Source organism: Lucilia sericata, unplaced genomic scaffold (genome assembly GCF_015586225.1).
Source record: "Lucilia sericata isolate MDLA Ls3-8-SP2 unplaced genomic scaffold, ASM1558622v1 Contig000814F_arrow, whole genome shotgun sequence".
Classification (NCBI taxonomy): Eukaryota; Metazoa; Arthropoda; class Insecta; order Diptera; family Calliphoridae; genus Lucilia; species Lucilia sericata.
Genome location: NW_023994806.1, coordinates 70,454 through 95,848, shown reverse-complemented (window position 1 = coordinate 95,848; position 25,395 = coordinate 70,454). Strand labels below are relative to the sequence as shown.

The 25,395-nt window shown below is 28.6% G+C and overlaps 1 protein-coding gene across 2 annotated transcripts in view; it reads left to right on the top strand.

Moving 5' to 3' along the window:
• The window catches only part of LOC119608249 (RNA-binding protein Musashi homolog Rbp6), a 121,463-nt gene that overhangs the window by 26,135 nt on the left and 69,933 nt on the right, over positions 1 to 25,395 (top strand). Inside the window, exon 1 of one of the 2 annotated variants that reach the window (XM_037962582.1) lies at positions 19,805 to 19,959. The exons of the other annotated variant lie outside the window; for it this stretch is intronic. Coding sequence (XP_037818510.1) covers positions 19,934 to 19,959 — 26 coding nt within the window. The 5' untranslated portion in view covers positions 19,805 to 19,933. Of the gene's footprint in view, positions 1 to 19,804; positions 19,960 to 25,395 lie in introns of those variants that run through there. 2 annotated transcript variants of the gene reach the window in all.

The following is a 25,395-nucleotide window of genomic DNA, read 5'->3' as shown; positions in this document are numbered from 1 at the left end:
TAGTTCAAGTTAAAATGGGTAAAATTTCTGAAATTGAAGTGACAAATAAAATTTCCCTTAAAGGGAAATTTTTTAAAAAAAGGGAAATTTTTAGTTTTGTTAAAAATTCTTTTTAGGCCGCTAACGCAGATGACAAAAAAACTAAAATTATGAAAATTTGTTGCAAAATAAAATTTCCCTTTAAAGGAAATTTTTCTGTTATAGGGAATTTTCAAATTTTTTAGAATTTTTTGTAAGAAATTAAAGTTTTCTTGAAAAATTAATCAAAATTATAAAAATGTGCTAAAAATTAAAAATTTCCCTTAAAGAGAAATTTTTTATTTTAAGGGAAATTTTAAAAATTTTGTGAAATTTCATCAATGACACTTAAAGAACTTCTTCAAATTAGTAAAAATATTGATAATTACAAAAATGTATCTAAAAAGCATTAAATATACTTCAAAACACTTAAATCCCTTAAAGTATGCTTTAAATTTTTACAAAAATACTAAATAACAGTTTCTTTCTTAAACAGAAAGTTTTTTTTCAATAAACTCTGAATAGTTTTTTATTTGTCATAACAAACTTTGACAAAACAGACAGTAATATTCTTATCTTAAAGTCTAAACACACAAAATTAAGACAAAACAACAAAAAAAAAAAAAACTAAAGTTTTACTACCACAAATACAACTATAGTTAGAATCATATTGAAAATAGAAAGAAAATTTTGAAGACAAATGCCACGAAATAAAACTAAACTAACAAATATTATAATGCAACAACATTTTTTACATTTTCTTATTTAACATTGTATTCCTTTTTACTCTAAACTAAAGTCTACATTTAGGCTTAGATGCTGATTGTGTCTGTTGTTAAAAAGCAACAACTTCAGTTGTTTTGTTACATCCCTCTGCCATTACTACTTTGCCATTGTTAAAAGTGAATGACCGTTTCTATTTGTTAGGGTGTGCTCCTATAAGTATGCTTTACAAAAGAAGCTAAATAAACGGGAACATGCTAAATATACATGAAGTTTTATGCTTTTTTCGTTTCTTCTTTCCTCTCAAAATTTAATGGTTTTTTATTGTTTTCCTTTTGTGTAGTTCTATTTTTTTGGGAAGTTTTTTTTTTTGTTTTTGTCCATTTTATGTTGAAGACATGTAAAAAGTATTTTATTGTTAACATGCTTTTAGCCATTAGTTGTGTATTTTACTGATACCATGGCCGTAACAAAACTAATAAACGAAATAAAAAAAAAGTCTGGAAAGTTTTTTTTTTCCATTTGCAAAAAAAAGCAATTTTTTTACTAACAAAATTCTTTAAATTTAAATAACACCTAAAAGTAGGCTATATAAATAACTTTGAGAAACAAACCCAATTGCTTATGCACTAAATGAAATGCTATTAATTGTTGTTTAAATTAAACTCAGAAAAAAACACGTTTACAAAAATCACAATCATTTTCACAGCGTAAATAAAACAGTTATTAAGAGGGAGATTGAAAAATGTACTTTTCTCCTCACATAACAAGAGACAAAATAGAACACAAAAGTATAATGAAATTGTTAAAACAAAAATACACACAACCAAACGAACAGCGCAAAGTTAATGCAACTGCTGCTGGTGCAAGAGGCTGGCTGCTACTGTTGCCATTTGTTTTACTGCTCTGGCACGTTGTCTTGTTTATATGCAAAACCCATTATTTGTTTTAAAAGCCTTAAAGGCTTTTTATAGTTTTTACCTCACTAGCTGTTTGCCATCATTGCGAGGAAAATGTGGCAGGTAATGTGAATTTGTTCAAGGATATGTAGCACGATCTTTTCCCAAACAAAATTAAGTAACAAGAATAAATTTTCTGGAGAAATTTTCTCTCAAAAAAGATTTTATATAGAAAAAGATTTTGTCCCAAAGTAAATTTTCTTTTAAAAATTTTGTCTCATTCTAGTTTTTCTGTCGAACGTTTTCGTAAACCACATTTTCTATTGAAAATTTTGTCCCAAACTTGATTTTCTAAAGAAAATTTTGTCCCAAATTAGATTTTCTATAGAAAAATTTGTCCCAAACTAGATTTTCTAAAGAAAATTTTGTGCAAAACAAGGTTTTCTATAGAAAATTTTGTCGCAAATGAGATTTTTATAGAAAATGTTGTCCCAAACTAGATTTTCTACAAAAAATGTTGTCCCAAACTAGACTTTTATAGAAAATATTGTCCCAAACTAGATTTTCTATAGAAAATGTCCCAAAATAGATTTTTATAGAAAATATTGTCCCAAACTAGATTTTCTATAGAAAAAGTTGTCCCAAACTAGATTTTCTATAGAAAATGTTGTCCCAAACTAGATTTTCTATAGAAAATGTTGTCCCAAACTAGATTTTCTATAGAAAATTTTGTCCCAAACTATATATTATATAGAAAATATTGACCCAAAACTATATTTTATATAGAAAATGTTGTCCCAAACTAGATTTTTTATAAAAAATGTTGTCCCGAACCAGATTTTTATAGAAAATGTTGTCCCAAAGTAGATTTTCTATAGAAAATGTTGTTCCAAACTAGATTTTCTATAGAAAATGTTGTCGCAAACTAGATTTTCTATGGAAAATGTTGTCCCATACTAAATTTTCTATAAAAAATTGTTGTCCCAAACTAGATGTTTTATAGAAAATGTTGTCACAAATTAGATTTTTAAAGAAAATGTCCCAAACTAGATTTTCTATGGAAAATGTTGTCCCATACTAAATTTTCTATAAAAAAATGTTGTCCCAAACTAGATTTTTTATAGAAAATATTGTCCCAAACTAGATTTTCTATAGAAAATGTTGTCCCAAACTAGATTTTCTATTAAAAATTTTGTCCCAAATAAGTATTTCTATAGAAAATGTTGTCCCAAATTGGATTTTCTAATGTCAAAACGTAGTCCTTTCGTCTCTACTTGAATGTTCGCAAACAGTTAACTACCACGATAAAGAATATTGTTCCAAACTAGAATATCCTCACAGACTTCTTTTAAATACAACTTTCCACCATTATTATGAAAAGCAACTCCAACAAGATTTAAATAGTCCTCAAAAAATTCGTCTTAAAAGTATTAAACACACTTGTGTTTATGTTTCACATAAAAAACACAGAGCGAGGGTTTTAAAAAAAGTATGTACAACAAAAATTCAAATGAAATGAAAGGAAAAATCACAGAAACTAAAGCTAAAGATGATGACGAGGACTCTGATGAAGAGGCTTCTACGATGGCTGATGTTGAAATTCTCAACCCACACAAATCTACTTTTACTCGCACACACAACAAAACAAACAAAAAAAAAAGCAACAGCCTTGTTTGAATATGCTCATTTTGCAAAAAACAAAACAGCAGAAAATAAGGAAAATAGAAAAAAAGATGAACGTGCTTGAAAAGGCCTTGTAAAAAACACGAAACAAAATAGTGTTGCATATTTATAGGCGCTTTTTTTTCAAACTCACACCATTATATGGTACACTGTTTGGCACTGCTGATGCTCATATTTAAAAACAAAGCCTACAAATGTACACACATACATACTTTTAAAAACACTATTTTAAATACATGTAAGTGTGTGCATGAATTTTATAAAGTTAAGTAGTGAAACAAAAAATATAATCGGTCTTGTAATTAAAACTGGAAAAAATTTGCAAAACAAAAATCTTATTTTTTTTTCGAACAAATATTATTTATTCGTAAAACAGCGCAATACATTTGCTTGTAGGGATTTTGTTCAGCTGTTGAAGCTGTAAATATAATATGTTGCCTGCTTTTAGGCATAAAAAAGAAATATGAAATTATTAATGATATTTTAAACGAACGACATTTCTCTTTTTGTCAGCTAGTGGGCAAATGCAAGGAGGGGTGTGTTTAATCGAATTTTAATGTAAATATTAATTTTACATATTTATGAAAATTTTGTCCCAAATATGATTTTCTATAGAACATTTTGTAGCAAACGACATTTTCTATAGAAGTTTTGTTCCAATCACGTCTTTCTATAGAATTTGTTCCCAAACCTTATTTTCTATAGAAAATTTTTTAGCAAACGAGATTTTTTATAGAAAATTTTGTTCCAAACTAGATATTTTGTTCCAAACCAAATATTCTATAGGAAATTTTGTTCCAAAGCAAATGTTTTACAGAAAAAACTGGATTTTCTATAGAAAATTTTGTCCCAAACTATATTTACTATAGAAATTTTGTGCCAAACTATATTTTTAATAGAAAATTTTGCCCCATACTAGATTTTCTATAGAAAATTTTGTCCCAAACTAGATTTTCTATATAAAAGTTTGTTCCAAACTAGATTTTCTTTTGAAAAGTTTTTCCCAAACTAGCTTTTCTATAGAAAATTTTGCCCCAAACTAGATTTTCTATAGAAAATTTGTCCCAAACTAGATTTTCTATTGAAAAGTTTTTCCCAAACTAGATTTTCTATAGAAAATTTTGCCCCAAACTAGATTTTCTATAGAAAATGTGTCCCAAACTATATTTTCTATACAAAATTTTGTCCAAAACTAGATTTTCTATAAAAAATTTTGTCCCAAACTAGATTTTCTATATAAAAGTTTATCCCAAAATAGAAAATTTTGACTCAAACTAGATTTTCTATATAAAAGTTTGTCCCAAACTAGATTTTCTATGTAAAAGTTTGTCCGAAAATAAATTTTCAATAGAAATGTTTGTCCCAAACTAGATTTTATATATAAAGGTTTGTCTCAAGGAAGATTTTCTATATAAAAGTTTGTCTCAAACTAGATTTTCTATACAAAAGTTTGTCCCAAACTAAATTTTCTATATAAAAGTTTGTCGCGAATGAGATTTTTTATATAAAAGTTTGTCCCAAACTAGATTTTCTATATGAAAGTTTATCCTAAACTAAATTTTCTTTAGAAAATTTTGTCTCAAACTAGATTTTCTATATAAAAGTTTGTCCCAAATAGATTTTCAATAAAAATGTTTGTCCCAAACTAGATTTTTACGGAAATGTTGTCCCAAACTAGATTTTTTTTATATTAAAGATTTTTTTGAATAGTTTGTCTCAAACTAGATCTTTTATACAAAAGTTTGTCCCAAACTAAATTTTCTATAAAAAATTTTGTCCCAAACTAGATTTTCTATAGAAAATTTTGTCCCAAACTAGATTTTCTATATAAATCTAGATTTTCTGTAGAAAATTTTGTCCCAAACTTATTTTCTTTATAAAAGTTTGTCCCAACTAGATTTTCTATAGAAAATTTTGTCCCAAACCAGATTTTCTATAGAAAATTTTGTCCCAAACCAGAAAAGTTTGTCCCAAACTAAATTTTCTATATAAAAGTATGACCCAAACTAGATTTTCTATAGAAAATTTTGTCTTAAACTAGATTTTCTATAGAAAAGTTTGTCTTAAACTAGATTTTCTATAGAAAAGTTTGTCTTAAACTAGATTTTCTATAGAAAAGTTTGTCTCAAACTAGATTTTTGTTCCAAACTTGATTTGGAATTTCTATAATAAATTGCCAACAAATAAATTTCAAAAATTTAACAACAAAACTGTTGTGCAAATTTAGTTTTTAATCCCTTAAATACCACACACTTTTAGTTTTATTTAACAATTTATTGCAGCCTATTTAAAGGCTGTTTATTTAATTTTTTGTTTAAAACTTTTAGACCATTAACAAATTAATTTACTTTACTAAACAACATTATTTAATATAATAGTATAAATTTAACAAAACAAAAAGTGAAGTATGCTTTTAGGTTAGTTTTTTTCAGTTTTTTTTTTTTTTTTTTTTTTTGTATTAATAATTTAATAGAAAGTTTTGTTTTTGGTTTAAAATCACTAAGCAAAACAAAATGTTGCTAAATTGTTTTTAATAAAATTTACGTTTTGTTGTTTTGGAAACACTAAATAGCAGTTTTAAATATTATAAGCTGGAAAAAATGTTAATAAGTAAAATGTTAATTGATCTCATTTGTTCAACTTGATTTAACTTTTAAGCAAAGCACATACCGTTACACACAATGGAAAAGCATAGGAATCCTTTAATTCACACACACACACACATATACACACATTTTCAATCAGTTTTAGCCTTATGTTTATATATACACAAATACCCATATTTAGTATTTATGGGAATTGTATGTGTTTGTCACAAAATCATTAAATATTATATACACCCTCTCTCTACACATATTTGATGTTCCATAAATACCGTTACTTTATAATATGTATTTAAACGTATTACGTAGATATGAAATAATGGGTGCTTAGGAGATATTTTTGAACTAATTTAAAAAAACTTTAGTTTAAATTTAATTTCCTTGTTTTATTTATTACAACTTTCAAATATAAAAACTTTAAAAAATCTTTAAATTTAGGCAAATTTTTAATATTTTTGAAAAATTTCCTACAGTGCGTATGATTAATATTAATTCTTGGTATTTTTACAAAAATTTTAATAAATCAAAAACTATAAAAGATTTTTAAAAAATTTAAACGCTAAATTAAAGCCAACTATATAAGCTTTATTTTATACTTAAGTTTCTGATACAATTCTAAAATTTCTTTTATCAAAAAGATAACACAAAATTTTAAAATAAAAAAAAAATTGTCAATGTTTGTATTTTGTTATAAAAATTTTAAGAATCGAATATATTTTAAACTAAAATTAATGCAGCACCCCTTACAAGTACTTTTTATTTAACATTTGTAACTTGAGTTGCGTGTATAAGCATGTGAGTTTGTGTCTTTAGAATATTTTATGTATTTGTTTTTCAATACACACACATACACATATCTAAAGTATATGTCTCTCTGTGTATTTAACTTGTTTATAATATGGTTATTTATTGATTTTCCATAAAAGATTTTCCTTGTTAGAAAAATTTCTTCTACCATTTCTATTAACGTACAAGTTCGTTATTGTTTAAACAAATTTGAAACTTTATTGTCATTTGAAAAACTCAAGAGGCATTACGTTTTAATCAAACGTTTATGTGTCTACTATATGGGTTTTTTCTTGATAATCACGAATTATTTTTTGTTTGCCTTTTTGTATATATTTCTAAGGATTTTGCTGATGTTTGTTAATGGTTATTTTTTTTTTAAACAAATCCAAATAATAATGTTTTCATACTCTAGAGTCTTCATGTAATATTTTGTGCTTACACAGGCTTTATTTTTTTATGAAAAATTATAATTATTGTTATTCATACATATAAAATACAAGTATGTTGATTTTGCTTTTAAACTGAAAATAAGAGAGAAATGTTTATTAAATGTAAAGAGAAGTTTTTATGGCCTAAATATGAAAATAAATCATAATAAAGAATATTAAAAAAATATAAACATTTAAATATAAACAAAAGTTTCATTATAGAAAGGAATTTTGTATAAAAACTTTTTATAAATAATCTAAATAAACTTTATAACAAAATGTAAATTGAAAATTTTAAGTGTACCTATAATTTTTGGCAGCGCTGTAACTTATATTTTATTTGTTTAAAACTATACAACAATATTCTTTTAATAAATCATTTGTTTTTGTCAAAAACTGAACTATTTGTTCAATATTTTCTTTAATTTTCCTACACTGCGTATGACTAATATTTATCTTGACAGATTTTACAACATTTTAAATAACTCCCAAACTATAAAAGATTTTTACAAAATTCAAAGGCCATTTAATAGCTAATAAAACGAGCTTAATTCAAATTTAATTTTTTTATCGAAACTTTTAAATTTCTTTAACAAATTTTTGAATTAAAATCAACATATTGTTTTTTGTTAAAATATTTTTGAAAATCTTTCCTTTTTAATTTATCTATTACTGGTTTAATGTTATTTTATTTAAAATAAAATGTTATAAACAATTATTATGTTAAAAATATTATTGAACAGTTCTAGTTCAGTTCTAGTTCAGTTCTAGTTCAGTTCTAGTACAGTTCTAGTTCAGTTCTAGTTCAGTTCTAGTTCAGTTCTAGTTCAGTTCTAGTACAGTTCTAGTTCAGTTCTAGTTCAGTTCTAGTTCAGTTCTAGTTCAGTTCTAGTTCAGTTCTAGTTCAGTTCTAGTTCAGTTCTAGTTCAGTTCTAGTTCAGTTCTAGTTCAGTTCTAGTTCAGTTCTAGTTCAGTTCTAGTTCAGTTCTAGTTCAGTTCTAGTTCAGTTCTAGTTCAGTTCTAGTTCAGTTCTAGTTCAGTTCTAGTTCGTTCTAGTTCAGTTCTAGTTCAGTTCTAGTTCAGTTCTAGTTCAGTTCTAGTTCAGTTCTAGTTCAGTTCTAGTTCAGTTCTAGTTCAGTTCTAGTTCAGTTCTAGTTCAGTTCTAGTTCAGTTCTAGTTCAGTTCTAGTTCAGTTCTGTTCAGTTCTAGTTCAGTTCTAGTTCAGTTCTAGTACAGTTCTAGTTCAGTTTCTAGTTCAGTTCTAGTTCAGTTCTAGTTCAGTTCTAGTACAGTTCTAGTTCAGTTCTAGTTCAGTTCTAGTTCAGTTCTAGTTCAGTTCTAGTTCAGTTCTAGTTCAGTTCTAGTTCAGTTCTAGTTCAGTTCTAGTTCAGTTCTAGTTCAGTTCTAGTTCAGTTCTAGTTCAGTTCTAGTTCAGTTCTAGTTCAGTTCTGGTTCAGTTCCAGTTCAGTTCTAGTTCAGTTCCAGTTCAGTTCTAGTTCAGTTCTAGTTCAGTTCTAGTTTAGTTCAGTTCTAATTCAGTTCTAGTTCAGTTCTAGTTCAGTTCTAGTTCAGTTCTAGTTCAGTTCTAGTTCAGTTCTAGTTCTTTAGTTCAGTTCTAGTTCAGTTCTAGTTCAGTTCTAGTTCAGTTCTAGTTCAGTTCTAGTTCAGTTCTAGTTCAGTTCTAGTTCAGTTCTAGTTCAGTTCTAGTTCAGTTCTAGTTCAGTTCTAGTTCAGTTCTAGTTCAGTTCTAGTTCAGTTCTAGTTCAGTTCTAGTTCAGTTCTAGTTCAGTTCTAGTTCAGTTCTAGTTCAGTTCTAGTTCAGTTCTAGTTCAGTTCTAGTTCAGTTCTAGTTCAGTTCTAGTTCAGTTCTAGTTCAGTTCTAGTTCAGTTCTAGTTCAGTTCTAGTTCAGTTCTAGTTCAGTTCTAGTTCAGTTCTAGTTCAGTTCTAGTTCAGTTCTAGTTCAGTTCTAGTTCAGTTCTAGTTCAGTTCTAGTTCAGTTCTAGTTCAGTTCTAGTTCAGTTCTAGTTCAGTTCTAGTTCAGTTCTAGTTCAGTTCTAGTTCAGTTCTAGTTCAGTTCTAGTTCAGTTCTAGTTCAGTTCTAGTTCAGTTCTAGTTCAGTTCTAGTTCAGTTCTAGTTCAGTTCTAGTTCAGTTCTAGTTCAGTTCTAGTTCAGTTCTAGGTCAGTTCTAGTCAGTTCTAGTTCAGTTCTAGTTCAGTTCTAGTTCAGTTCTAGTTCAGTTCTAGTTCAGTCTAGTTCAGTTCTAGTTCAGTTCTAGTTCAGTTCTATTCCGTTCTAGTCAGTTCTAGTTCATAGTTAGTAGGTTCTAGTTCAGTTCTAGTTCCAGTCTAGTTCAGTTTAGCTAGTCTGTCAGTTCTAGTTCAGTAGTCAAGTAGTTCAGTTCTCGTAGTTCTAGTTCAGTTCTAGTTCAGTAGTTCCGTATGGTCAGTTCTAGTTCAGTTCTAGTTCAAGTTCTAGTTTCAGTTCTAGTTCAGCTCTAGTTCCGTTCTAGCCTTCAGTTCTAGTTCGTTTCTAGTTTCAGTTCTAGTTCATTCTAGTCCAGAATTCTAGTCAGTAGTTCAGTTCTAGTTCAGTTCTATCAGTTCTAGTTCAGTTCTAGTTCAGTTCTAGTTCAGTCTAGTTCAGTCTAGTTCAGTTCTAGTTCAGTTTCTAGTTCAGTTCTAGTTCAGTTCTAGTTCAGTTCTAGTTCAGTTCTAGTAGTTCTAGTTCAGTTCTAGTTCAGTTCTAGTTCAGTTCTAGTTCAGTTCTAGTTCAGTCTAGTTCAGTTCTAGTTCAGTTCTAGTTCAGTTCTAGTTCAGTTCTAGTTAAGTTCTAGTTCAGTTCTAGTTCAATTCTTGTTCAGTTCTAGTTGAAATTAAAAATATATTTTTATTGTCAATTTAAATTTAATCTCAATTTCAATGCAACAAAAAGTTAGTTGAACCCTTTTTATAAGAAATTAGGTTCTGTCTCTACTCTTAACGTTATTTGTTAATAATTTATTGTTGAGCAGTTTCCTGGTGACATTAAGAACACTTCTTAGCTTATAAAAAAGTAAAAAAAAAGGAAAAATGCTGTTTTGTGCTTTATTTTTATGTACTTTAAGATAAAAAGTTAAGATTTTTTGCAAATAACTCAATACTTTAGGGAGAATGTTTTGTATACTTTTCTAGGGAGAAATGAAGAGTTAAAGAAAATATTAGAAAATCAATAAAAGACAATGCAGATTTTTTAATAAAATATAAAAAATGGTGAAAAAAAAAATTGTTTATAAAACTTATGTATACAGAAAAATAAAAGGTAGAAAATAAAGGAGTTTAACGAACCGCAATTAAAATGAGAAAAAGTAAAATAACGGAATTGTTTAATATATTTGCAGTAAGAAATGAAATCTTCGAACAAAAAATTTTAAAATTTTCCTAATTGATATCAATCATTTAGAGAGAGTATTATAAAAATAATTAATAGTTATGTAGTTAATAAAATTTCTTCAATTAATATTCATCATACGCTCTTGTACTTTATTGGCAAACACTTTAATAATTAACAAATTTTTTATTTAAAAATCTTTATTAAATAATGGATTTATTTTAAAAATTGTAAATTCCATTTAAACGAAAACTAATTGGAAATGTCAGTTATTTAAAAAATTCTCTAATTTAACTAATTAAACTCTATTTAAATGTATAAAATTCATACTTTAACTTTTTTGTAGAAATAAACAAATTTGCAACCCAAAAAAATACATTAAATTGCTTTTAAAATATGCCAAATAGTAATTTAGTTAAGGAAAAAACTATTTCAATTAAAATTGTTTCAAAAGGGATTTAAGTACTTGGAAATAAACTAAGCGAACAAAAAACAACTATAAATATACTGGAGTATGGGTGAAAATGAAAACAAGCAACAAGTGTAGCATTTTTACCTCACTTCAGAGTGAAAGGGTCAGTAGTTAAATGTTGTTTTTTTAATAGCCAGTAAATTCATTGTAAACGAATGAAAAAAACCAAAACTGTGTATTGTATAGTGTTTATTTAATAAAGGTGCAATTGTATTAATATGTATGTATGTAAAAAGGTTAAATAAATATATTTAAAATTCATTGTTTTTCGTTTGTATAAAATAGAAGAATTGTAAATAAAGCGGATGTTTTTATTTTTTTAAACAATAAAATACTCGAAACAACTGAACTAGAACTGAACTAGAACTGAACTAGAACTGAACTAGAACTGAACTAGAACTGAACTAGAACTGAACTAGAACTGAACTAGAACTGAACTAGAACTGAACTAGAACTGAACTAGAACTGAACTAGAACTGAACTAGAACTGAACTAGAACTGAACTAGAACTGAACAAGAACTGAACTAGAACTGAACTAGAAACTGACTAGAACTGAACTAGAACTGAACTAGAACTGAACTAGAACTGAACTAGAAGTGAACTAGAACTGAACTAGAACTGAACTAGAACTGAACTAGAACTGAACTAGAACTGAACTAGAACTGAACTAGAACTGAAATAGAACTGAACTAGAACTGAACTAGAACTGAACTAGAACTGAACTAGAACTGAACTAGAACTGAACTAGAACTGAACTAGAACTGAACTAGAACTGAACTAGAACTGAACTAGAACTGAACTAGAACTGAACTAGAACTGAACTAGAACTGAACTAGAACTGAACTAGAACTGAACTAGAACTGAACTAGAACTGAACTAGAACTGAACTAGAACTGAACTAGAACTGAACTAGAACTGAACTAGAACTGAACTAGAACTGAACTAGAACTGAACTAGAACTGAACTAGAACTGAACTAGAACTGAACTAGAACTGAACTAGAACTGAACTAGAACTGAACTAGAACTGAACTAGAACTGAACTAGAACTGAACTAGAACTGAACTAGAACTGAACTAGAACTGAACTGGAACTGAACTAGAACTAGAACTGAACTAGAACTGAACAAGAACTGAACAAGAACTGAACTAGAACTGAACTAGAACTGAACTAGAACTGAACTAGAACTGAACTAGAACTGAACTAGAACTGAACTAGAACTGAACTAGAGCTAAACAAAAGTGCTACAAAGCGTATGATTAATATTTATTTAATTTGTTTTAATAAAATTTTTACCTTGAAGCTAATGAGTTTTAGCGTATTTCTCTTAAAGATTTTGGAAAAGTGTTTTATTTTTTATTCCTTTACAAATTTAATTCCATTTTACAGCAGCTTAGATTTATTTACAAATTTGTTAAAAATATAAATTCATTATCTTGATTATCATCACCAACTTATCATTGCTGGCCTGCTGAGTATACTTAAGGCCTTAATGAAAAGTTTAAGTGTATATTTATTCTTAACAGAGATTTAGTTGGTGGCAAGAAAACTAAGAAATTGAAAATACAGACAAATAGATTAAAAGATAATAGAATATAGTAGTTGTGAAGCATAACTAATACCCAAGACTTAGGAGAACAATAAATTAAATGGAAAAATATGTGAAAAACAAGTTTAATTGAATTTTATAGGAAAATATATAAGAAAAATTATAGGAAAAATATTAGAAAAATTAAGTTAGAAAGTGTAATAAAACGAAAAAGTAAAATGTTTAAATAGAAAAATATAAATTTGTATGAAAATTTTCAAAAACATATTTTGACTTATCTGGAATTTTAAAATTTGTTAAAGAAATTTGGAGATTTTTTTAAGGTTTTTGTTAAACTTAAAAGCTTGCTGTTGTGGCTTAAACTATAAGCTTTAATAATATTTTTCTTTTATATCTATACAGCTTTTCTTTAAAAAGTTATAGCTGTTTTAGTAAAATAGTTCAAAAATTAATATCAATCATACGCCCTGCAGTTTGCTTTTATATCAAAGCAATTATACCAGTTTTTGGACAAATTCTACTGCAGTATATTTTCCATTTATGATAACCATTATTATCTCTCAAATCTATTTATTAATTTCCTCGCCTCTAACCTCCTGTTTTGGCTTTCATTGCACTAAACATTGATTGAGATAAACGGGCCAAAAGTTATAACGACTGTTTTGCATATAGCCATTGGAAAACTGACAATTCAAAATCACTTTTACTAATTTAAGGCTAATTAAAATGCAGACATGGCCACAACGAGCCAAAAATATTTTCCTCTCTCGCTCTCTCTATGGAGATTAAAGGGGAGCTCAACTTGTTTTGCTGCAAACAAGTTAAAGTAATTATTTTATATGGTATGTAGTTTTTTGTTACAAAAAAATATATGATAAATTATTATAAAGAGCTGTAAAGAAATTCTTGGCAAACTTAACAAAACACATATAAAAACTAATGTAAAACATTTTGTTGAAACTGAAAACATGAAAATAAAACAAGTAAATATAACACAAAAATTTCAAGGCTTTTGATTTTATAATACAGCTATAGAAGCAGAGATAAATAACAGTTTTCTTAAATGAGTTTACTAAGAGAAATTACAAGTAATTAAAATTCTAGTTAACGAGAGTAAATTTTAATTTAGTTAAAATAAAGAAAGTAATTTAATTATTTAAAAGCCAAGACAAAAATCAGGAAAAAAAAACGTTTGAAAAATTTTTTATTATACAAACAATATGTTGTTTTTAACTTAAAAATTAGTTATAGAAATTATATAAAAAGTAAATGTAAATTAAATTGTTCGCTGTTAAATGGCTTTTGAATTTTGTAAAAATATTTTATAGTTTAGGAGTTATTTAAAATTTTGTAAAATTAGTCAAAATTAATTATTAATCATACGCAGTGTGGAAAATTTTATGAAAATATAAAAATTTTCAGTAATAAATATGTAAAGTGTGAACTAGAACTAAACTAGAACTGAACTATAACTGAACTATAACTGAACTATAACTGAACTAGAACTGAACTAGAACTGAACTAGAACTGAACTAGAACTGAACTAGAACTGAACTAAAACTGAACTAGAACTGAACTAGAACTGAACTAGAACTGAACTAGAACTGAACTAGAACTGAACTAGAACTGAACTAGAACTGAACTAGAACTGAACTAGAACTGAACTAGAACTGAACTAGAACTGAACTAGAACTGAACTAGAACTGAACTAGAACTGAACTAGAACTGAACTAGAACTGAACTAGAACTGAACTAGAACTGAACTAGAACTGAACTAGAACTGAACTAGAACTGAACTAGAACTGAACTAGAACTGAACTAGAACTGACTAGAACTGAACTAGAAACTGAACTATAACTGAACTAGAACTGACTAGAACTGAACTAGAACTGAACTAGAACTGAACTAGAACTGAACTAGAACTGAACTAGAACTGAACTAGAAACTGAAACTAGAACTGAACTGAACTGAACAGAACTGAAACTAGAACTAGAACTGAACTAGAACTGAACTAGAACTGAACTAGAAACTGAAACTAGGAACTGAACTAGACACTGAACTAGAACTGGAACTAGAACTGGAACTAGAACTGAACTAGAACTGAACTAGAATGAACTAGACTGAACTAGAACTGAACTAGAGAACTGAACTAGAACTGAACTAGAACTGAACTAGAACTGAACGAGAACTGTAACTAGAACTGAACTAGAACTGAACTAGGAATGACTAGAACCGAACAGAACTGAACTAGAACTGAACTAGAACTGACTAGAACTGACATAACTGAAAACTAGAACTGAACTAGAACTGAACTAGAACTGAACTAGAACTGAACTAGAACTGACTAGGAACTGAACTAGAACTGAACAGAACTGAAACTAGAACATGAACGAGATCTGAACTAGAACTGAACTAGAAACTGAACTAGAACTGAACTAGAACTGAACTAGAACTGAACTAGAAATGAACTAGAACTGAACTAGAACTGACTAGAAACTGAACTAGAACTGAACTAGAACTGAACTAGTAACTGAACTAGAAACTGAACTTAGAAATTAACTAGAACTGAACTAACTAACGGAAACGGAACTAGAACTGAACTAGACTGAACTAGAACTGAACTAGAACTGAACTAGAACTGAACTAGAACTGAACTAGAACTGAACTAGAACTGAACTAGACTGAAACTAGAACTGAACTATGAACTGGAACTAGAACTGAACTAGAACTGAACTAGAACTGAACTAGAACTGAACTAGAACTGAACTAGAACTGAACCTAGAACTGAACTAGACTGAACTAGAACTGAACTAGAACTGAACTAGAACTGAACTAGAACTGAACTAGAACTGAACTAGAACTGAACTAGAACTGAACTAGAACTGAACTAGAACTGAACTAGAACTGAACTAGAACTGAACTAGAACTGAACTAGAACTGAACTAGAACTGAACTAGAACTGAACTAGAACTGAACTAGAACTGAACTAGAACTGAACTAGAACTGAACTAGAACTGAACTAGAACTGAACTAGAACTGAACTAGAACTGAACTAGAACTGAACTAGAACTGAACTAGAACTGAACTAGAACTGAACTAGAACTGAACTAGAACTGAACTAGAACTGAACTAGAACTGAACTAGAACTGAACTAGAACTGAACTAGAACTGAACTAGAACTGAACTAGAACTAGAACTGAACTAGAACCGAACTAGAACTGAACTAGAACTGAACTAGAACTGAACTAGAACTGAACTAGAACTGAACTAGAACTGAACTAGAACTGAACTAGAACTGAACTAGAACTGAACTAGAACTGAACTAGAACTGAACTAGAACTGAACTAGAACTGAACTAGAACTGAACTAGAACTGAACTAGAACTGAACTAGAACTAGAACTGAACTAGAACTGAACTAGAACTGAACTAGAACTGAACTAGAACTGAACTAGAACTGAACTAGAACTGAACTAGAACTGAACTAGAACTGAACTAGAACTGAACTAGAACTGAACTAGAACTGAACTAGAAACTGAACTAGAACTGAACTAGAACTGAACTAGAACTGAACTAGAACTGAACTAGAACTGAACTAGAACTGAACTAGAACTGAACTAGAACTGAACTAGAACTGAACTAGAACTGAACTAGAACTGAACTAGAACTGAACTAGAACTGAACTAGAACTGAACTAGAACTGACTAACTGAACTAGAACTGAACTAGAACTGAAACGAGAACTGAACTAGAACTGAACTAGAACTGAACTAGAACTGAACTAGAACTGAATTAGAATAGAACTAGAACTGACCTAGAATAGAACTGAAAAATTTAAAAAATTTTTAATTTTTTTATTCCCTTTTAAAAACTAACCTTTAATAAAATTACTCCAAAATATATACATATTAATCATACGCCTTCCAACAATTTTTAACAAAATATGAAAGTGTTATAACACCACAAAATATTAAACTTTTTTATCCCTAAAAACTTTATTTTCCTTAAATAAAACACAAACATTTACCTGTTATATTATGTTAATCTTAAGAAAAACTTTTTATGCCTTAACAATTTTTCACTAATTCTCAAATTTTGTTTTTCTCTTTTTTTGCTTGCAGGTAAATAATCATTAACTGGATTAAATTGAATTATATATTCAATGAATTCAGCAATAATAAAAACAAAAATAACAAGCAGGTGTTTGTATAAATGAAAAATTTAAATATAAGAAAGTTAGATAACATAAAAAAAGAATTGCGTTTAAACGTTTAATAAATTTAAAGAAAATCTCAAAAATTACATATAATACTGTTTCATATATTGTAGAAAATAATTTTTCTACAAAGTAGTGTTAATATTTTTATAAAAAGTTTTGTTTTTAAAATGAATTTTTTTTTGGGAAAATTTTTAAAAATTTTTGGGAAATTTTTTAAAATTCTCCAAATACATAGTTTTTTTTTTAATTATATTCTAAATTTAAGATCAAATTCTGTTTAAATATATTCCTATAAAAAATTTCGTTTAGAAAACATTGAAAACTCGTAAATACAATTTTGAACCACCAGACGTATGATTAATATTATTTAAAATTTACTTGACTAATGTTAACATTACTTCCCATGCAAAGAAGATAAGAACAAAATGTTTAAAGTTTTTAAAAGCCTACAAATAAAACCTTTAAATCAACTTATAAATCATTCCCATTTAATATATAAATCCTTACAAATTCTGCATTAAACAAGCCAAAGATTAAAATGTCATTTTTTTATATAATTTTCAATCTACTGTTTGCACTAAATATGAAAGGCTTATTTTACAGCTAAAGCCTAAAAGTAATTTTTACATTTGTTATAATATTTTAGCGTTTTGTTATCTTAGCCATAGTTAGAGCACAAAAAACTGCACTTTTTTCAAATGGTTAATACCATTTCATGTGCAGCTCAGGGTTTTTTTTCATTCAAAGTTTATAATCTGGTTGTTTCAATGATTTATGACTTTTTGTTTTGTGTTGGTGAATTCAAATGCAAAGACTGTAAACAAAAACCTTTAATTCTATTAAAGTTTTTTTTATTGTTAAGCTTAAAACAAAAAAGTCAAATGCATTTAAGCCACTGTTGACCTAATTTGCAAAATCATATATGGTAAAAAAAAATTTTTCGTATTATGTAGTTTTCACCAAGTTTTTTTGTCTGCATTCTTTTATTTAGTTAAAATATTTATGGGAAAACAACACAAAAGATTTGCTTCTTATAACTGCGTTTATGTCTTTTTAGAGAGAAATCTACATCATTGTTTGGATTCTAGCGTACTTGAATGTCTGTAATTACAAAAAGATTTAGATATGAAAGATGTTTTTATTGCTTAAGATTTCTACGACAATATGCAGCAACAATTTCTGTAGTATTAAAAACTAATTTTAATACGAGGGTTAGGAAAAAAATATTACTCATACTCTTAAGACCAATATCTTAAAACACTTATAATTCCCTAGGCGAAAACTAGAACAGAACTAGAACAGACCTAGAACAGAACTAGAACAGAACAGAACTAGAACAAAATTAGAACTAGAACAGAACTAGAACCGAACTAGAACAGAACTAGAACAGAACTAGAACAGAACTAGAACAGAACTAGAACAGTACTAGAACAGAACTAGAACAGAACTAGAACAGAACTAGAACAGAACTAGAACAGAACTAGAACAGAACTAGAACAGAACTAGAACAGAACTAGAACAGAACTAGAACAGAACTAGAACAGAACTAGAACAGAACTAGAACAGAACTAGAACAGTACTAGAACAAAACTAGAACAGAACTAGAACAGAACTAGAACAGAACTAGAACAGAACTAGAACAGAACTAGAACAGAACTAGAACAGAACTAGAACAGAACTAGAACAGAACTAGAACAGAACTAGAACAGAACTAGAACAGAACTAGAACAGAACTAGAACAGAACTAGAACAGAACTAGAACAGAACTAGAACAGTACTAGAACAGAACTAGAACAGAACTAGAACAGAACTAGAACAGAATTAGAACAGAACTAGAACAGTACTAGAACAGAACTAGAACCGAACTAGAACAGAACTAGAACAGAACTAGAACAGAACTAGAACAGAACTAGAACAGAACTAGAACAGAACTAGAACAGAATTAGAACAGAACTAGAACAGAACTAGAACAGAACTAGAACAGAACTAGAACAGAACTAGAACAGAACTAGAACGGAACTAGAACAGAACTAGAACAGAACTAGAACAGAGTTAGAACAGAGTTTGAACAGAACTAGAACAGAACTAGAACAGAACTAGAACAGAACTAGAACAGAACTAGAACAGAACTAGAACAGAACTAGAACAGAACTAGAACAGAACTAGAGCAGAACTAGAACAGAACTAGAACAGAACTAGAACAGAACTGATTCAAAGATAAAATTTTACATTTACCCACATTTCACTTAATAAATCTAAAAAATTGTTAAAAACCTACATGACGTATGCTTAATATTAATTAAGAACAATTTTAAAAAATGCTCAATATCTCCCACACCTTTAAAGTTAAAAACAAAATTTAAAATGTTATTAAAAGCCAACAAAACTACATATATTTATGTTAGAAACAAATTGGAATTTCTCTGAAACCCTTTTATAAAATTTGACAACAAAAACCGCGTATATAGAACAAAAATAAAATGTATTTTTGGTATAAAAAAGCAAAAATACTTATATGTATTTTTTTGTCTTTAAACAAAATAAAGACAAAAAACAAACTCTTATAAAAGCAGTTAAAGTGCAGTTTTAGCTCAAAACAACAACCCTTATACCAGCAAAACGTATTCATTTATTTATTTCTTTCTTATGCGGAATTTACCTTGTTATTTGTGTATAGTTTTAAATGTTAAAATTTACTATTTGATTTACCACGTTATTTTTTCTGCTGCTTTTATTTATTTAGTAACTGTTTTTTTGTTTTCTTCCTCTTGTTCTTAAAATGTTTTGCAACATTTCAATGGCTTCTTTTATATATCCAGCCCTTAAAACATTTACGCTCGTCAATAGTTTGTATTTTTTTCTCCTTCATTTTGCTGCGTGTTAACCACCAGCCACCAGTCTAGAGAATATAAACATAAAAGTGCAAACTAAAATTCAACAGCAAAAAAAAACCAAAAGGGGTATTGAATTTGCACACAATTTATCAGTCATTTTTAAAACGGACGTGGTGTTAAAAACAAGTGTATACTATAATTTGTTTAATGCAAGAGGAAAAAAAACACAGTCAACAATTTAAATAAAATTTAAACATTTGCTAAAAATAAATTCCTGAAAAAAAGAACTAAAAACTGTTCATTAAATAAAAACTTTTTAAAGATTTGTTTAACAAATTTTTCCTTTAACAACATGAATTATTTGGAAGCCATCAGATGGTAAGTGTGTAATTTTAGGCTTTATTTTAAATACGAAAGAATATTTTGAAAAAAATTTCTAAGGCTTCCTTGAAAGTTTAAATTTTATTAGTTTTGTTCTACATGACGTATGATTAATATTAATTTTTGTTAAATTTCATTAATTCGATTGTAAATTGAAGAATTTTCCTCTTATAATATGGTTTTGTGGTAGCAACAGAAGCCTTATAATTGCAGCCTTAAACATTTAAGAGAACAATCGTTTTTAAATTTATAAATTGTTGAAATTCTTGTTAAATTATTAAGTTTTTGGAAATTTATTCTTTTTCTCCTTAAAGTGCTTAATCCTTAAAAATATTTCTTACATTTCTAAGGAATAAAATGCATTTTTCTCTCTACCATTAACCTTTTACCCCAGACTTAATTATGTCTACTACAAACTACATTTCTTAAGAAATTCTTACAACATTTTGCCTTATGTTTCATAACATTTTTTCCATTAACAATTACTATTTATTCTCTAGTAAGTGTTGTTTGCTCTCCAAACACATTAACATTTCATTTCAAAAAAATATGCAAAAAACAAACGCCCTAACCAACTAGCTATTTAAATTCTTGGTAATTTAAATTTGCAAAGTATAACTTCCTTTTTCCTTTACAAAAAAGCACCAACAAAACATTAAACAGAGCCCTTTCTGCAAAACGCAAAAAAAAAATTGTCTTTATAATTAAAATCACTCATACATCTAGAGTGTCATAAAAGAAGTTGTTTTAATAACAAAAAAAAAAACTTCACATTTTTTTTCTATAAATATTTTGAGCTTTCGCATACAAAAGAATATAAAATAAAAATGTTGTAAAATACAGAAAAATAGGTTACTATGTATATCAACAATATTACGAAAAAAAAATACCAAAGAATTTTTACGACATATTAAACTTACACAAATAAACACTCAGAAACGTTAATAAAAAATTATGAAAGTTTTTCCTTTTAAAACATTAAAAACTGCCAACTAACTGAAAGCTTTAGATTTAATTTAAATGGCAAAATATAATTCTAGGAATTTTTTAAAGAGCTAAAGCAAAATAAAATATATTTTAATTTTTTTAGTTAAGGGCAAATGGCAGTTTTTCTGAAATAGTTCAGCAGGACGTATGATTCATATTAATTAAGTGGTTAGTAGGTATTTTTAACTATTTCTCGGAAAGTATTAAAGCGTGAAATAAAGTTTTAGAAAAAAACAAGAAGCAAACAACTGAACCGAACTGAACTAAAACTGAACTTGAACAGAAATAGAACAGAAATAGAACAGAACTAGAACAGAACTAGAAGAAAACTAGAAGAGAACTAGAACACAACTAGAACAGAACTAGAACAGAACTAGAACAGAACTAGAACAGAACTAGAACAGAACTAGAACAGAACTAGAACAGAACTAGAACAGAACTAGAACAGAACTAGAACAGAACTAGAACAGAACTAAAACAGAACTAGAACAGAACTAGAACAGAACTAGAACAGAACTAGAACAGAACTAGAACAGAACTAGAACAGAACTAGAACAGAACTAGAAAAGAACTAGAACAGAACTAGAATAGAACTAGAAGAGAACTAGAACAGAACTAGAACAGAACTAGAACAGAACTAGAACAGAACTAGAACATAACTAGAACAGAACTAGAACAGAACTAGAACAGAACTAGAACAGAACTAGAACAGAACTAGAACATAACTAGAACATAACTAGAACAGAACTAGAACAGAACTAGAACAGAACTAGAACAGAACTAGAACAGAACTAGAACAGAACTAGAACAGAACTAGAACAGAAACTAGAACAGAACTAGAACAGAACTAGAACAGAACTAGAACAGAACTAGAACAGAACTAGAACAGAACTAGAAACAGAACTAGAACAGAACTAGAAACAGAACTAGAACAGAACTAGAACAGAACTAGAACAGAACTAGAACAGAACTAGAACAGAACTAGAACAGAACTTGAACAGAACTAGAACTAGAACAGAACTAGAACAGACTAGAACAGAACTAGAACAGAACTAGAACAGAACTAGAACAGAACTAGAACAGAACTAGAACAGAACTAGAACAGAACTAGAACAGAACTAGAACAGAACTAGAACAGAACTAGAACAGAACTAGAACAGAACTAGAACAGAACTAGAACAGAACTAGAACAGAACTAGAACAGAACTAGAACAGAACTAGAACAGAACTAGAACAGAACTAGAACAGAACTAGAACAGAACTAGAACAGAACTAGAACAGAACTAGAACAGAACTAGAACAGAACTAGAACAGAACTAGAACAGAACTAGAACAGAACTAGAACAGAACTAGAACAGAACTAGAACAGAACTAGAACAGAACTAGAACAGAACTAGAACAGAACTAGAACAGAACTAGAACAGAACTAGAACAGAACTAGAACAGAACTAGAACAGAACTAGAACAGAACTAGAACGAACTAGAACAGAACTAGAACAGAACTAGAACAGAACTAGAACAGAACTAGAACAGAACTAGAACAGAACTAGAACAGAAACTAGAACAGAACTAGAACAGAAACTAGAACAGAACTAGAACAGAACTAGAACAGAACTAGAACAGAACTAGAACAGAACTAGAACAGAACTAGAACAGAACTAGAACAGAACTAGAACAGAACTAGAACAGAACTAGAACAGAACTAGAACAGAACTAGAACAGAACTAGAACAGAACTAGAACAGAACTAAAACAGAACTAGAACAGAACTAGAACAGAACTAGAACAGAACTAGAACAGAACTAGAACAGAACTATAACAGAGCTAGAACAGAACTAGAACAGAACTAGAACAGAACTAGAAAAGAACTAGAACAGAACTAGAATAGAACTAGAAGAGAACTTGAAGAGAACTAGAACAGAACTAGAACAGAACTAGAACAGAACTAGAACAGAACTAGAACAGAACTAGAACAGAATTAGAACAGAACTAGAACAGAACTAGAACAGAACTAGAAAAGAACTAGAACAGAACTAGAACAGAACTAGAATAGAACTAGAACAGAACTAGAACAGAACTAGAACAGAACTAGAACAGAACTAGAACAGAACTAGAACAGAACTAGAACAGAACTAGAACAGAACTAGAACAGAACTAGAACAGAACTAGAACAGAACTAGAACAGAACTAGAACAGAACTAGAACAGAACTAGAACAGAACTAGAACATAACTAGAACATAACTAGAACAGAACTAGAACAGAACTAGAACAGAACTAGAACAGAACTAGAACAGAACTAGAACAGAACTAGAACAGAACTAGAACAGAACTAGAACAGAACTAGAACAGAACTAGAACAGAACTAGAACTAGAACAGAACTAGAACAGAACTAGAACAGAACTAGAACAGAACTAGAACAGAACTAGAACAGAACAGAACTAGAACAGAACTAGAACAGAACTAGAACAGAACTAGAACAGAACTAGAACAGAACTAGAACTGAACTAGAACTCAACTAGAACTCAACTAGAACTGAACTAGAAATGAACTAGAACTGAACAAGAAAAGAACTAAACTAGAACTGCACGTTAATTCATGAAAATAATTTTCAAAAAATTTCTACAAAATAAATTTTTTAAAATATTCTGGAAAATAATTTTTTAAAAATATTCTGAAATCTTGCCAAAAAAGGGAAATTTTTAAAAAATTTCCAAGAAAAAAAACAATTTTTCAAAAATTTGCTAAAAATAATAAATTTTTTAAAAAGTTTTCTAAAAAAATAAATTTTAAGAAACTTTATACAACATTTTCTAAAAATATATGTTTTTTCTAAAACACAATTACAAAAAAAATTAAATTGATTGTATATTTTACTACTTTCTTAATTTTTAATAAAAAAAATATTTTTTTTTTCATTAAAATTGTCAAAATTACAACTTGCCCTCATAACTAGTTAATTCAATTAAAATTTCCAACAAAAATCCACATCTTCCAATTAAACCTCCCCTTTTTGCAACTTAATCTTTATAACAATTTATTACTGCTTAAAACTTCCTTAGAAAAACTTTCTTTAATAGAAATTTAAACATACGAAAAAAAATAATAATTAAAAAACTGAAATTATAATGAGGAAATGATTACTTTTTTTCTTGCTGCAACATTTTAATGTCATCACAAGAGAAAAGTGGAAGAAAAAAGATCATTCTTATAAAAAAATCATGGAAAAAAATCTCATTTACACTACTAACATACACAAAACAAAAAATACAATAGAAAATGTGAAGGGGGAGGTGCAAAAGGGAAACACCCACGCAGGAGAAAGGAAATATACACCCGTAGCACATTTGCACATACCCACTTCAATGTTTATATTTATTCATAAACACACACTCATAATTAGTATTCATGGTGAACTTAATACAGCAACACATTTTAACGTGGAAGCACTGTGTGTATATGTGTATTTAGTTACTAATACTTGCTTACAAATAACACTCTATAGAAATTGCTGTAGTATTAGTGTTATTTGTATTCGTATGTCAGTTATTATTGTTTGACTCTTTAAAGGTTTTTTAGGTTGATATTTCACTAAACATGTTTGTGAGTCGGCAAATTTCTAAATGTGTGATACTTAAGCAGACTTACACTTAGAAAATTTAAGATAGGTACTTTAACCAAATTTGGCTATAATAGGAAAATAAAAAACATTGCGTATGATTAATATTAACAAAATTATATAAACCTACACTCAAAGCACGAAGCTGTTGATACGTCTAGAATTGAACTAGAACTGAATTAGAACTGAACTAGAACTGAACTAGAACTGAACTAGAACTGAACTAGAACTGAACTAGAACTGAACTAGAACTGAACTAGAACTGAACTAGAACTGAACTAGAACTGAACTAGAACTGAACTAGAACTGAACTAGAACTGAACTAGAACTGAACTAGAACTGAACTAGAACTGAACTAGAACTGAAGAACTGAACTAGAACTGAACTAGACTGAACTAGAACTGAACTAGAACTGAACTAGAACTGAACTAGAACTGAACTAGAACTGAACTAGAACTGAACTGAACTAGAACTGAACTAGAACTGAACTAGAACTGAACTAGAACTGAACTAGAACTGAACTAGAACTGAACTAGAACTGAACTAGAACTGAACTAGAACTGAACTAGAACTGAACTAGAACTGAACTAGAACTGAACTAGAACTGAACTAGAACTGAACTAGAACTGAACGAGAACTGAACTAGAACTGAACTAGAACTGAACTAGAACTGAACTAGAACTGAACTAGAACTGAACTAGAACTGAACTAGAACTGAACTAGAACTGAACTAGAACTGAACTAGAACTGAACTAGAACTGAACTAGAACTGAACTAGAACTGAACTAGAACTGAACTAGAACTGAACTAGAACTGAACTAGAACTGAA